General features: G+C 64.7%; 1 protein-coding gene across 9 annotated transcripts in view; it reads left to right on the top strand.

Annotated features, from left to right (window-relative positions):
• The window catches only part of FRMD1 (FERM domain containing 1), a 33,338-nt gene that overhangs the window by 13,936 nt on the left and 4,953 nt on the right, over window positions 1–14,449 (top strand). For all 9 annotated transcript variants that reach the window (XM_049114568.1, XM_049114581.1, XM_049114578.1 and 6 more), the window contains 10 exons: window positions 2,863–2,984; window positions 3,140–3,275; window positions 7,184–7,274; window positions 10,348–10,427; window positions 10,690–10,766; window positions 11,689–11,875; window positions 12,012–12,167; window positions 12,711–12,776; window positions 13,233–13,301; window positions 13,921–14,095. In XM_049114568.1, coding sequence (XP_048970525.1) covers window positions 3,207–3,275; window positions 7,184–7,274; window positions 10,348–10,427; window positions 10,690–10,766; window positions 11,689–11,875; window positions 12,012–12,167; window positions 12,711–12,776; window positions 13,233–13,301; window positions 13,921–14,095 — 970 coding nt within the window. In that variant the 5' untranslated portion in view covers window positions 2,863–2,984; window positions 3,140–3,206. The remainder of the gene's footprint in view (window positions 1–2,862; window positions 2,985–3,139; window positions 3,276–7,183; window positions 7,275–10,347; window positions 10,428–10,689; window positions 10,767–11,688; window positions 11,876–12,011; window positions 12,168–12,710; window positions 12,777–13,232; window positions 13,302–13,920; window positions 14,096–14,449) is intronic.

The raw sequence follows: 14,449 nt of genomic DNA, 5'->3' as shown, positions 1-14,449 counted from the left end.
TGTCCAGGGTCGCAGGCTGTCCCCTGCAGCCCGCAGCAAAGGTCAGTGAGGAGAAAAGGCAGCTGGCGTGGCCCGGAGCCGAGGGTGCTCGCACCAGCCCTCCCACACGCCCTGCTGTGGGGCTGCGGGTTTTAATTGAGGTCAAGAATTCTGACGGGGCAGCAAGCAAAACACGGCCCTGCGTGGTCAGCACACAGCCTCCGGCCGCCTGTCCTGTCCTTGGCAAGCTCCTCCTGACCCTTCGGGGGCCGGGGGCCCCCACCTGCCCTGCCCTGGCACGCTGCAGATGTCTCGTGCTTCCTGAAATGCTGACGGCTCATTCCCGAACTGTTAGTAGGAGTGGGCGCCTTCTGTGGGATTCCAGCAGGTTCTCAGCAGGCTTGGGCCTTAGAAACGCCGGAGCCAGGGGCCCTGGACAGGCCTCTCTACTTTCTGTGCCTCCATTTCCCTACTTTGAAAATGAGCAAGGCAGGCCGCCCCGAGCCACCACTCCGTTCTGGGAACAGTGGGGATGAGGGAGTGTTCGTGAGGTGCTGTGAGGGCCCACGAGGCCCGAGGGCGAGGTGCCACAAGTCGACGCACGGTGTGTGCGCGCCGGGCGCCGGGGCGCAGGCGAGGGGAGGCCTCGTGACCTCTGAGCTCAGAGTCCTTCCCCCTAAGATGGGTTGTCGTCCAGGCGGAGAAGGGCCAGAGGAGAGGCTGGCAGCCGGGTGCCCTGGGTCCCCGAAGCTGTGCGCACCACACACCCGCATGCACATACCCACATGCCTACACGCACATACACGCACGCATGTGTGCTCACGGCACGCCTGCCGAGCAGGGCCCTAGCTCTGCCATCTGCCGAATGACGTCTGTGCTTTTCTATGATTTTATACCATGTTATGTATTTAAACAGCTTTATGGGGTCTGACTGAAACACCGTAAAATACGTTCGTCTTCAGTGAACGGCGTAACGCATTTTAGTAAATCTGTGAGTTGTGCAACCACCACCATGGAACCTTCCCATCGCCCTGAAACAAAACCCCATGCCCGTGGGCGGCCACAAACCCCCTTTCTGCCTCTATGGGTGCTGCCTTTTCTGGACGTTTCAGGGACTCACACAAAATGCGTGCTGTGGGCTGGCGTGTCCCGGGCAGCAGGACGTTTGGGTGTCTGTTCGCGTGCGGGCCCGTCACGCCTTGGCATTGCTGAACGGTGTCTCTGCGCTGCTCGTGAGCCTGTGCTCTGCGGACTTAGATGTCAGAAGCTTTATTTTCAGAACATTCTTAGCAGAGGACGAAGACCAGGTCTGCAGCGCGGGGGGCGTAGGTAGGGGGCAGGTATCGGGGGGCAGCCAGAGAGGGGCTGGCACAGCCGCAGGATGGTCGGGGTGCAGGGGGGCCGCTGCTTCCCTCACGCCTCTCCCGGCTCCTCCCCACTTTTGATGGCGTGAGCTCATCCAGAAGACAATTAAGCGTTGAGAAGTGGTGTTTATTTTGGGGCCTCGCCACATTTCTGTTTTCCCAAGGGAGGAAAGCTTTTACCCTCCTGACAAGCCTGAAAACAGTGGTCGGTGACAGGTGGGCAGGTGCGGAGGGCGGGGAGCCGGCCCTGGGGCCCGCGGAGCTGGGCTCACCTGGAGGCCGCGTGGCCAGGCCCGTGCCCTGGGACTTGCCCCCCACCCCAGGGACTTTGTGAGGCGGGTGGGCGGGGGTGGGGGTGGGGGCTTTCCATCCTTACAGAATCCCTGGGTGGCACTCTTGGGAGGATCGCAGGGGCTTCTTTTCCTTGTTTCTCACTGGAGTGTTCGGAGCTCATTGGCCGCAGGTCCTGTAAAGCTCGCGGAGGCACCGTCACCCCCTCGCACAGCGGAGGAACCGAGGCCAGACGCATCATGGCCCTGGGCGTCCGCTGCACTGGTTCTCAGCTCCCCTTCCCGGGGGGTGCAGCACCTGCTTCCCTCCTGCCACGGCCCAGGGGCCCCTGCCCACCGCTCCCCGCCCCGGGTCTGGCATGTGTGTGCTCTGTGGAGTCGCCCTGCCGCTGCACGTCCTCGCCGCGTGCCTACGCTCCTGGCCACGTGTCCTGTGCTGTGACGGGAGCCGTGGGGACCGGTAGTCACTGCGCCACAGGCCGCAGAAGCCAGTGAACTCCCTGAAATACCGGTTGTGTTCTCTCGGGCTCTTCGCCCTCTTGAAAGGAGATGCATGTGTCCAATGATGAACAGCTTTGCACCTGCTCCAGGGAGAGAAAGATAGGGCAGCAGCTCTCAGGGGCCCGAGTCTGGGTGGAAGGGGCGGGTGGGCCACCCTCATGGGACCCCCTGGGTGGCCGGGTGACAGGAGCACCTGCTCGGCCAAGCAGAGACCTCTCCGGGGGGGCTTGCTGTCCGTCCCCTGTGCTTCCGGGTCTGGAGCCACCGTTCTGCCCAGAGGGTCAGGGTTCACGGGCAGCAGCTCACCCGGCCTTCACCCGTGGCAGGCATTACTCACTGTGGGGCAGGTAGCAGGTGACCCGCAGCCAGGGGCCGTGACCAGAGTTCCTGCGCTAAAGGGAGTCGGACTGTGCCTACAGGACATGTTTGGGGAACAGTGTTGCTACACGCTCCTGATTCTCTCCCCTCCAGGAGGGGGTGCTGGGGCCGGGGGAGGCACCCTGATGCTGCAGGTGCCCTTCTGGGTTCTGCTCTCCCTCTGCCCCCACCTTCTCCAGGAACCTCAGGAATGATCCAGGTGCTGGCTTTTGTGTCCTCACGGGCTTCTGCATGGCCCTCTGTCCCGGGCCCCGGGAAGGAGGGGGGCCGCGAGGTGGTCCCGGTGGAGCTGGGGTCACAGGAGCCAGGGGAGGGCGGGGCCGGCCTGACACTGTTTATTTGCATTCCAGCCAACGCGTGCCCCAGCTACTTATAAACCTGGACCTTGTCCTGGCCCAGCCGCGGGCTGCCTTCCGCCTACCTTCCCAGCCAGCTCAGCAAGGAGCCCGGCCCCCGGCTAACCTGCAGTGGGGTGAGTCTGGGGGTGCTGTGCTCCCCACCTGTGGCTGGGGGGCCGGGCCGCGCCCACCGGGTGGTGACAGGGGGCCCCGGGCGTCCGGGTGGCACACAGGCTGTTGGCAGCTCGGCCCCTCCCCGGCCATGCCCCTGACCAGTCCTTCCCCGCAGGAGGCCATGGAGGAGGCCCCGTCCTGAGAGCCTGCGTGCAGCCACGGGAGCGCCGTGACACAGCGAGATGACTGCAGAGGCCAGGGATGTCCTGGTTCTGCTGCCCACGCGGGAGCAGCTGCGGCTGGTGGTGGGGGTGAGCGTGGCGGAGAGCTAGGGCTGTGGTGGCTGTGGGGGGAACAGTGAGGGATGACCGTGGGGTGACCGTGGGGGGATGGTGGAGGGACCGTCGGTGGACCCAGGGGGTTGACTGTGGGTGACTATTGGGGGGACCGTGGAGGGCACTGTAGGGGGGCAGTGGGGGTGTCACAGGTCTCTTCTTCCAACAAGACAAAGATGTTAGGAAGTACGAAGTGGCATTTTGTGGCACATTTCATCTCAAACACCAAAGCTCTGTGGTCTTGGAAACCAGCAGGCAGCTGGTGTGGCCTTGCCTCGGTTCTGGACAAGTCCCCTCGGCCCTTCTTCCCTTTTATTCTTCATCGGCCCCACTTGGCTTCTAGCGAGGCCCCACTTTCCCGGAGCTCTCTGACACCCCGCCTGCCCTGCGTCTCAGGGAGGTGACCCTCTTGGGCTCTTCTGCAGCGCCTGCCCCCTCCCCAGGGACGCCCACCCATGAGGGCCCCGCTGGCCCAGGCGTCCGCCTCCCCGCAGCAGGTGCAGGGATCCCAGCCCCCGCCCCCCGGCCAGGGTGGTGCCCCCAGGGCTGCCTGCCTTCGTCCAAGCGCCCGCACCCGGGCTGGGGGTGCCCGCAGAAAGATCGCGGCCGTGGGTTCCCCGTGACGGGCTCCGCCGCGGGCCCTGCGTGGCCTCCACCTATCCCAGCACTCAGGCCCCCCCTCGCGAGATGCCGACCCCGTAACCCGTCAGTTCCGCGGTTCGTTGAGTGCGCCCGAGCACGGCTGACAGCCCTGGGGAAGGTGCGGCCGCAGAGGCCGGGGCGCCCTGACCTGGGGCTGCCACCCACCTGCCCGCCACCCACCAGACCGTGGAACCTGTGTTTCAAACGGGATCAAGATTCCCTGGAGCTTTGAAGGCTGATGCCTGAAACTCTGCTCACAGGGCCGTGTGGCTCTTCTGCAAACCTCCGTCAGACGACGCAGTAGCTTGAAAATCCAAGACGCGTAACGAGAAGTGGCTTGTGTACCCGATTGCAGACAAACTTCCTTGCTCACCCTCTGCATAGCCCACTCCGGTGGACCTGCCCCCCGGACACGGGGCCATCGTGTGTGCAGCCACGACCTCCTCCCGAGCCACCCTTTCCCATGCGACCCGTCACTCCAGGGGCAGAACGGTCCCCAGGCCATCACTTCCAGGGTGGCCCGCGGTCACGGGGAGTGTCAGCCTGCACCTGGTCCCCCTGGAGACTGGGTCCCGCTCTGTCCTCCCTCCCCCCCACCCCAGGCGAAGCTGCATCCCTAAGTAGGAGAATTGGGAGATTAGGGTCCAGCTTTCCACAGGGGTGGGGCTGGTAGACAAAGACATCCCCAGGGGCATGTGGCAGGCCCGGGGGACAGAGCCCCTTTGCTGTGCTTCACCTGTTGGGGTGCGTGAGGACTGGTCGTGGAGCAAACTTCAGTGGGGACCTGCTGGATGGAAAACTCCAAGCACCGCCCAGCCGGAGCCTCTGTCTGAGCTCTGAGGGTGCTGCGCTCTGGGCCCTTCCTCATGGGCGGTTAGCAGGACAGGTCAGGTCCAGGTTGGGGGGAGAGGAGGTCCCTTCCAGTTCTCATCAATTGTTTGAGTGAAAAGTGGAGGGGTGTCGAGCCCCCCTAATGCAGGCAGTCTCTGGTGCGCAGGGGACCGTGCCCCTCCACCGTCAGCATCCCGCACGCCCCTCCCTGTACCAGAAGCCCCCATGCCGAGCACCCCGAGGGTCATGCACACCGGCTCACTCAACCCTCTGCGCACGCTCCTCCTCGGTCTCATCAGTCGTGTTTTACAAAGGGGACACTGAGGCCCAGCAGGGTGAGCGCTGAATGGGTGTGTGCCTTCGCAGCAGGGACCAGAGCAGGCCCTGCGGGGTCCCCTGCCTGGAGCAGCGGGAAGGACGCCCTCTCACCGGCCTCGGGCGGAAGGTCCCTGGTGCACACTGCCGGCCGGGGAGCAAGTTCAGTCCCAGCGCCTCATCCTGGGAACACGGAGGGTCGGGGCCGCCTGGCCGGGGCAGAAGGAACCGCTGTTCCCCTCCGCTCTCCCTCACCATGTTTCCATTGAGTTGAGAGGGACAAGAAAACCCTAGAAGATTAGCTGACCCAGGAGATGGTGTTTTCATTTTGAGGGAAAGTGGGGTTCATGATAATGCAGCGCGAACGTGGGCGAGGCTTGGCAGAGAGCGAGAGCCGCCCTCGTCCTTTGTCCCACATCCCGCGTCCCGCTGCCCACTCACGGGTCCCCCCTCCGGGCGGGTGGGAAGCGCTTGGCCTGCTGGTGATGACGCACTTGGAGTCCCTCTGGACTTCTGGATTTGGGTCAACGCCAACGTTGACATCAGCAACAGAATCTCTCCAAGCCTCAGTTTACCCGTCTGGTGATGAGAGGCTGGAGCTGCTGGGAGGGTATCCCGGGAGTCCTTTGAGGTGCCTCTGACCTAGGAGCGATGGTGGGGTGGGACAGTGGCCTTCACCTGTGTCCTCGGCGAGCCGGAGGTACGCGTCACCCCTGTGGCAAGCTTGGCTCCACATCTGCTGCCAAATTAGTAGATGGAGGACACTGGAGCCGGTGTTACAGCGATTCACGGCTGCAAAGTCGAGGTGCATCATTTGACTTGAGCCTGTGGGGAGACAGGTCCTGGAACCCCTGGGGCTGTGCCGTGCCCAGTACACCCCTTCTGAGCAGAGTGCTGGGCGAGAGCCCATGGATTCGAGCTCAGCACTCGGGTCTGTCCTGCTCCCGCCCGTGGGTTTGTGCGAGGGCACCCCTCTCGCTGCAGGGCCCAGAGCCTGGGTGGCCCGCGGCAGGCGAGGCATTTGCTCTCAGAGGACACAGGTAGGGCATCCGGTGCACACCGGAGACGCGGCCTGGACCGTGAGCCGGGACTGCCCGCCAGCCCCAGGAAATGCCAAGGACAGAGGAGCGTGCCAGGCGCCCGGAGGAAAGGCGCCAGTGGGTGCAGACGCGGGCAGCACCATGGGGGCCCGGACGGAGCAGCGGCCAGAGGGAGGGCAGCCTGGCAGCGGGCCCCAGCGCCGGCCCTTTCTTGAGCCCTGATTCAAGTCCACAAAGTGTGAAAAAGTTGAATTCATGAGACAGCTGGAAATACGAACACTGGCTGGATATTCGATATTAGGAGATGGTTCAGTTTTGAGGTGTAACGAAGCGCTGTTGGGGTAACGTGAAGTAGACGGGACAATCGATGCGATGGGCGAGCGCGCCCTTCCCCGCTGCGCAGGCGAAACCCAGCTGAGGAGCGATACGTGCTCAGGAATAGCGGCAGCTCCCGCCCCGTGGGTGGGAGCCAGGGGGCCTCGCAGGTGATGGGGGAGGGCCGGCGTTCCCGGAGGCTTGGGGGGTCCGCCTGGGCCTGACGCCCGGCAAGAGGCACCTGCGGGTAGGCTGAGGCAGGAAGGTCCCCCCTCTTCGAAGGCCCAAGGCTCAGATCCCACAGCCGACCTGCTCAGACTGCGGGGATCGCTGGGCGGGCCCAGTGACCTGAGAGCACCCTCAGCCCCTTCTGACTTCCAAGCAACCAGGCCCACTTCTGAGTGCCCACACCCCAGGCCTGCTTTCAGGAGTGACCCAGGTGAGGGGGGTGTACATGAGGACAAAGGCCGGACGATGCCCTGGGGGCACGAGAATCCCCCCTCCCCGTCCTTGGGCGGCCCCTGCACAGGCCAGGATGAGACAGTGGGCTTCTGTCCCGAGGTCAGGGCACGCTCAGCCTCCCCCGCCCTGGCTCCCTCGTGGCCCTGCTGGGTTGGTGGGCACCAGGGTCCAGCGCGGGCAGGAACCCAGGGGCCTGGGTGGAAGCAGCAGTGGCCCTCCTGCTCCTGCTGGACTGTCCACCCCTTTTAGGGGCCCTCAGCCTCCACCCACACCTTGCAGGTGCAGGCAACCGGCCGTGAGCTCTTCCAGCAGGTGTGTGACGTGACCAGCATCAAGGAAGCCCACTTCTTTGGCCTCAGCGTGGTCAGAAGTAAGTCCGCATTGCCCCGGATGACCCGCCCATGGGCCCCGCTGCCCCCTCCATGAGGTGCAGCCTTAGGGCATCCTGTGTTGGCGGTCCAGGCTGTCAGGCCCCTGGACGGTCCCCTGCTCTGCTGTTTGTGGGCAGCACCTTCCAGTTCCGGGGCTCAGACAGAAAGATGGGACCACAGGCAGGCAGCGCGACCGGGGCTGGGTTTGCAGCAGCAGCTTCTGGCTTTGCTGTTAAATTTTAATACTGGTGGACTTTCCCCAATTTGCACAGAAAGCTGAGTTAATGGGTAGTTTTACCCCCAGTTGGAGGTTGACGTCTACAACCCCCACTTTAACCATTTGCTGCTCTGTGTCTGGGTCCACAGAGGTGACACAGCCAAGGAAATAAACACGTACATAAAACCCCACTTTCTTTGGGGGTGTGTGTGCCAGGGGTTAGGTTTTTACGCTCCGTAAGTGGAATTACTCCTGGTTCCTGGGACAGGGCTCATCAGCGGCAGGAGGCCCCCTGACTTCCTAGGGGGCCCCAGGGAAGGCCAAGCAGTGAGGATCCTGCTGGGGGACTGCTGGGAGCCCCTGGCCCCTGATGTAAGCCTCATCTTCCAGGACCCCCAGGGCCCAGGGCTGGAGCTCGCTTTGCAGAGAGGGGCTCAGGGATGTGCAATGAATTCCTGAAGCCCGGGGCCGGTGGAGCCTGGGGGACTGATCTGGGGAGGGAAGCAGTGGGGGGCGGGGGGCAGTGGTGCTCTCCCCTCCCTGAGCTGTACCGCCTAGAGCCCATGTCCCTCTAGGGGACTTTGCCGCCCCCGACGTCTCTGGTCCTGTGTAGCCTCCAGGCCCACCATCCACCTGCCTGGCCAGGAGTTGAGAGGACAGGCTGCCACCACCTGACCCATCACGGCCCCGCTGGGGCTCTGGGTATGGGCCTCATGTGGATGGATGTGCAGGGAATGTTCTGGACTCAGGTGTCACCCAGAGACCAGTGCAGGGCAGGAAGCTGCAGATGCGTTTCCTTCCAAGTATCCCCCAGAGGAGCCAAGGCTGCCAGGCTTCCTGCCTTTAAATCGCTGCGAGGGGGCAGCCCGGGTGGCTCAGCGGTTTAGCACCTGCCTTGCGGCCCAGGGTGCGATCCTGGAGACCCGGAATCGAGTCCCACATCAGGCTCCCTGCATGGAGCCTGCTTCTCCCTCTTCCTGTGTCTCTGCCTCTCTCTCACTCTCTCTCTCTCTCTCTCTCCGTATGTGTCTCTCTTGAATAAATAAAATCTTTAAAAAAAAATTGCCACAAGGTGTGCTCCAGGATGGCGGTGTCCGCGCCAGGGAGCTGGTCTCTGACCTTGGCTTCTGTGGTTACCCCTCTGTGGCCTCAGGAACCGAGAGGACAGTCGGTTGTCTGCAGGGAAGTAGAGGGGGGCGTGTTCCCTCTGCTCTTGGCCCCCTCTGGCATTTGAGGGTTTAGAGGAGCTTTAAGAGAAAAGGATCAGGAGAGTGTTTAGGGGCACGTTGGAAACCCCACGGGGTGGGTCGAGTCAGTGCCAGAAGGACGTGAGCCAGGCTTGGAAGCAGTCGTCTCAGGACGGAGGGGCTGGTTTCTGCTCTGCCCACTTTCTGTGTGCTCCCGGTTTCCTGCCCTGGTTGTGGGGAGCACCAGAGTGTCCCGTTTGCCCTGGACTCGATGGCCTAAGGCAGCCCCAAGAGTCCCCCCTGCATGTGCTGGACAAGCAGATGGACCCTTGAGGGTCCCTGCGGCCAAGAGGCCTCATGAAGACGTGATGGAACAGCAGCGGGGGGCAGTTAATGTTGGTGGAGGGTCCTGCCTGTAAGTGGGACGGGGACCACCTCTGGGCTGGGGTCCTCACAAGGAGGGATCATGCCCTCAGCAGGTGGAGGTGAACCCCTGTCACAGTGGAGGCCCTGGGAGCCCCCAGTAGCTTGTGGAGCAGGGCCTATGGCTCAGCGTTGCTGGTGTTCAGGCTGGTGGCTTTGGACCCAAATACCTGAATAATGATGCTGGGGAGTTGGAACCCAAGCAGGGACCACATCAGCTCTCAGCTGTGACCTCCATGTGTGTGCACGTGTGTGCGTGTGTGTGCATGCATGTGCATGTGTGTGTGCGTGCACCCACGGAAGTTGTACCCTCCTCTGGGCATACAGACTGACCAGCCAGGCTGCGGGGTCCCAGGCGGGAGTGGGGGCCCCCAGGATCAGTCCAGGGTGGAGGGGGCCGGCAGGGGCTGGGGGCCGAGGGGGCTGGGGGTGGTCTTCCTGGAGGAGGTGCATTTACTCAGCGGGGCTTCCCAGACGAGCGTCTGCTGCTCCTGCCAAGCGGCCCTTCCTGGTCACTCACCTCTTCTGAGTCGGGACATCTGAGATGGCCACGCTGAGAAGCGGGTGGGCAGGTTTCAGGAAGGAATTTGGGGTCACTGCCTGCCCGGCCTCCTTCTCTGCAAGGGGAGATGGTGCAGAGCTGCTCCACCCGCCACGAGCACCCAGTGCACGTCCAACGCGGCCTGTCCCTCTGGCTGAGCCGCTGGCCGCGGGGCCCTGAACCACTGTGCACCCTCCTGGTCATGGGATGGAGCCCTTCCTTTGGGGACCTGCACCTTTCAGGTGGGAGGCTCATGGAAGGTCATGCTCTGGTGACCCCACGGTTGTGAGGGGTGCACATGTTGGAGACTGAGGTCTAGAGCCAACACCAAGGCAGGAGACCTCTGCATGCAGCCCAGGGGCTGGGACAGAGACAGAGAGACAGAGAGACAGAGAGACAGAGACAGAGGCCGAAACAGGCGCTGTGGACCCCAGGCGGTGAGTGGCCACCCTGCCCGCAGGTGGGTCTGGCCGTGAAGGACCCATCGGGGGCTGGAGGCTGCACCCCACTTGCCTGAGGCCGAGCGTGCAGCAGGCACTGGCGTGGGTGGCTCTGCCCGTCCCCTGGAGCGCCGCCTGGTGGAGCGGCCACCTCCTGACCTGGCATGCGTGGTGGCCCGCTCCCCCGAGCTGTGGGCGATGTGACCCTGTGACCCCCGCGGTACCTGGGGTGCAGAGGCGCTGACGAGGCCCTGCTTCCCTTAGACGACGAGTACATGTTCATGGATTTGGAGCAGAAACTCAGCAAGTACTTCTCCAAGGACTGGAAGCGGGATGCGCACGAGGTAAGTCAGACCCGCGGGCGGCGTGCGTCTGCTGTGTCCCCAGAGTGGTCCCTGGGGGGCACAGCCACAGCCTGCGGGGAGGGGTGCTCCCGAGTGTGTGGACAATGGGCTGGGATGTCCCCTTCTGGGAAGGAAGACGACGTCACGAGAGTCCTGGAAGTGCCCCGGCTGTCACCGCCGGAGCCGATGTGGGGGACCCAGTGGCACCGAGCCGGGGCCTGCCCGGGTGGCCACTGCCCTCCGGCTGTGCTTACCCCCCCAGGCCGGAGGGCGGCCCCGCGCGCCCTTTGTCACCTTCCTCAGAGTGCGGTACTACGTGGACAACGGAAGGGTCATAAGGTAAGTCGCCGCCGTCCGAGGACGTTCAGGGGATGGAGGCGACCTTCCCGGATACCGGGTCGTGGGCAGGGCGGGCTCTGCTCAGCAACGCGCCCTGGGAACGCGTCGCCCTCCCACTCGGCTTCTCTCAGGGGGATCTGTGCCTGTCACCCGGAAGGACTGGCCTGTCCCGCGGGGGGCGCCGCTCTCGGCCTGGGGGCAAGGGTGCCGGGCGGGCACCCCTGGGGCCTCCTGCCTTGTGGGGCTGCTTCCTTGAGGGGTCGCCCCGAGTACCACATGGGGACCTGAGCCGCTGGACCAGGTGAGCGGAGCCCGGCCCCCAGGATGCCCTGAGCTCCTGCCGGGGGGCCAGTGACAGATGGCTGGGGAGGAAGGAGTGGGCACGTGTGGTTGTGTGGAAGGTTCTGGAGAGTGGGGGTGGGTGGTCATTTGGAAGGTTCTGGAGAAGTGTAGATGGGAGAACTGGAAGGTGGAGGGTGGCGGAGAGAAGTGTGACACCAATCACGTTACTAGTGTTAGAAGATCTGAGCCTGCTCTCTTGCCTGTCATGTTGGGAAATTAGCAGAAGGAAATCCGTGTAGGCTGGGTGGGCCCGGTCCAGTGGATCCCATGGGATCCCAGCTAGCGGTGCATGAGCTCCTCTCTGGAGCACTGCACGCGGCCCGGGGCGTGACCTGACCAGGGAATGAGCCTGATCTCAGCACTTCCACTCTGAGCACTGAGGCTCCCTGGCTTCTCGGCTGCAGAGGTCACCGGCCAAGGCCATCTGTGCCATGCTGGAAAGTGGCCTGTGGTGTGACAGGGACGGGAACCCCTGGGACTCGGAGAAGCTCTGAGGGCTGGGGCGCGGGGGCAGCAGGTGGGCCCCAGGCTGTGGCGGGGCAGGAGCCGCCTCCCACCGGCACCACCTGCTGCCTTCCAGCGACCGGACGGCCAGGCACCTGTACTACTGCCACCTGAAGGAGCGGGTGCTGAGGTCCCAGTGCGCCCACCGTGAGGAGGCCTACTTCCTGCTGGCCGCCTACGGGCTGCAGGCCGACCTGGGCAACCACCGGGAGCCGGTCCACGTGGGGAGGTACTTCGAGCCCCAGGCCTACTTTCCGCCGTGGGTAAGGTCACCTGCTACTCAGCAGCGGTGGAGAACCTTCTCGGCCCAGGCCCTGGGGCGGAGTCCCTGGAGGCCAGAGGGGCAGGCGGGGGACAAGAGAGCAGGCAGGGACCAACAGGCCTGCGGCCCTTCCCCAGATCATCGCCAAGAGGGGCCGCGCCTACATCCTCAGGCACGCGCCGGCCATGCACCGCGAGCAGCGGGGCCTGAACCCCAAGGAGGCTGTGCTGTGCTTCATCAGAGAGGCCTGCCGGCTCGAGGACGTCCCCGTCCACTTCTTCAGGCTGTACAAGGTCAGGCCCTGCGGGACCCGGGACTTCAGGCCGCCCCACATCTGCTCTGCCCAAGGGGCCCAGATGAGCTGAGCCCACGGGGCAGCCAGGACGTGTTGCTACCACTGGCCTGGGCCCAGGCCCTGACCCCGGGACTGGGTGGAGAGTGTCCCCACAGCCAGCCCGGGACCGGGCCCTGACCCTGGGACAGGGTGGACGGCGTCCCCACAGCTGGCCTGTGCCCCAACCCCACCGGCCTCCTATGGTGGGAGCTGCCCCACCTGGAGCCCTAGCGAGGGGGACCGTCTGTGGAATGGGACCGATTCTGGCATTTTCCTGCCGCGGTCTGCGGGCAGCACGGTCTGGGGGAAGCTGGGCGGAGGGCCCGTGAGTGGGGCTCCAGGAGCTCAGCTACCAGGGACGCAGAAGTTAGAGCAGGTGAAGGAGGCAGGGAGGTGGGACCAGGCCTCTGGCCTCACAGGGAAAGGGCCCTGCTGTCCCTGGCGGGACCCACCCACCGCCCGGCACAGGGCTCTGGGCCTCTCTGAGGGTCGTGTCCTCCAGGACAAGAAGGAGGACAGACCTACCATCATCCTGGGACTGACCCTCAAGGGAATGCAAGTCTACCAGGTACCGGAAGAGTCCCTGCAGCGTCCTTCCTCCCCCCTGCCCCTCCTCCCTGCCCCTCCTCCTCCCCTTCTTCTCTCTCTCCCCTTCCCCTCTCCCTCCTCCACCTCCCCTGTCCCTCTCTCACCTCCTCTCTCCCTTCCTCCCCCTTCCACCTCCTTCCCCTCTTCCTCCTCTCTCACCTCCTCCCTCCTCCTCCCCTCCCCCGTCCCTCCCTCCTCCCCTCTCCTCTCCCTCCTTTCTCCTCTCTTCCCCCTTCCACCTCCTTCCTCCTCCCCTTCCCCTCTCCTTCCTTCCTCCCTGCCCCTCCACCTCTCTCCCCTCTTCTTCCTCTCTCTCCTTCCGTGCACCTCCCCCTCCCCCACCTCCTTCCACCTCCCCACCCCTCCCCTCCTCTTGGAGGGCTGACTTGGTGCTCCCTCCGGTGGACCCTCCTGAGCGGCTCTCTCTCCTTTGCAGGAGGTGAACCGTGCCCCGGAGCTGCTCTATGACTTCCCCTGGTCCCACATTGGGAAGGTGGCATTTCTGGTACGAGCTGACAGAGTTGAGGTGGGAGGGCCCAGCCCACCCTTGGACTTCAGGCCATCCCCTGAGCCCTCATCCTCTGTGGGGCCCAGCCCGAGCCCCCGCACCTGGGGCGTCCAGGGCCTGGCTCTTCGCTGCAGGGCATAGTGGCCCTGCCCTTGGGAAGTGTTTCGTGGCCGCCGCCCCGGCCTTCGCCTTCTGATCCCCGGCGACCTTCCGGCTCCCTCGTGGAGACCACAAAGGGAAGTGAGGAGTCGGCCATAGAAACGCACCTCTGGGGTGACAGCCTCCACGTGCCCCCGCTGTGTGTCCTGGCCTCACGAGGCCTCCCCGGCTGGGCCTGGCACTCGGGCTGAGCGCAAGGACAGTGAGGCCCCGGGCAGACGCTGGCCCTGGACCCTTGCTCCGGACGGCGAAGCGAAACCTGGCGCCGCGTCCTGCAATGTGGTCAGCCCCCGGGTTGGCCAAGGCTGAGGGCGGTGTCCACCTTAGACTCGTGCCCCTGACCGCCCGCCTGCGCACCGGCTGGCTTCCTAGTTAGGGGTCGGGGCCGCTGCTTCAGACACTTCTGTCCTGTTGTCACGTGGTTTCCCTGCAGTTACATCTGGTCTCCTCTGTCCAGGGGAAGAAGTTCGAGATGCGGCTGGACGGGCTGCCGTCAGCGCGGAAGCTGGTGTACTACACGGGCTGCGCCTGGCGCTCGCGCCACCTGCTGCAGCTGCTCAGCGCCAGCCACCAGCTGCACCTCAGCCTGCGGCCCGCGCTGCAGAGGCTACGGCAGCGGGAGGAGGCCGAAGGTGCGCACCGTCCACCCGCGCTCCCGACTCTCCGGGCACCGGGGTTCGCCTGCGCCGGACACAGGGCACGGCGGCTGGTGGCACCTCCGCTGGTCCCATTGTGGGGCGTGGCCCCTTGGCTCCTGTGTCCCCCTCCCAGGGGGATGAGGCGGCTCCACTCCTCCCGGGGCGCAGTTCTAAAGATGCGGCCTAGAGACCTATTGGATTCTGGGTCAGAGTTCTCAAGGGGCTGGGTGGTTCCTGGGTCCGTGGCTGTGTGGGCAGCGGCGTGCCTCAGTGTGACCATGCTGCTCGCGTGCAGGCACGGCTTCGGGGTCCCTCGAGCTGAGAGCCACGCGAGAGCCCTTGGGAAAC

The sequence above is a fragment of the Canis lupus genome, chromosome 1 (assembly GCF_003254725.2).
Source record: "Canis lupus dingo isolate Sandy chromosome 1, ASM325472v2, whole genome shotgun sequence".
NCBI classification, from domain to species: domain Eukaryota; kingdom Metazoa; phylum Chordata; class Mammalia; order Carnivora; family Canidae; genus Canis; species Canis lupus.
This window is presented reverse-complemented; position numbering and strand designations above follow the sequence as displayed.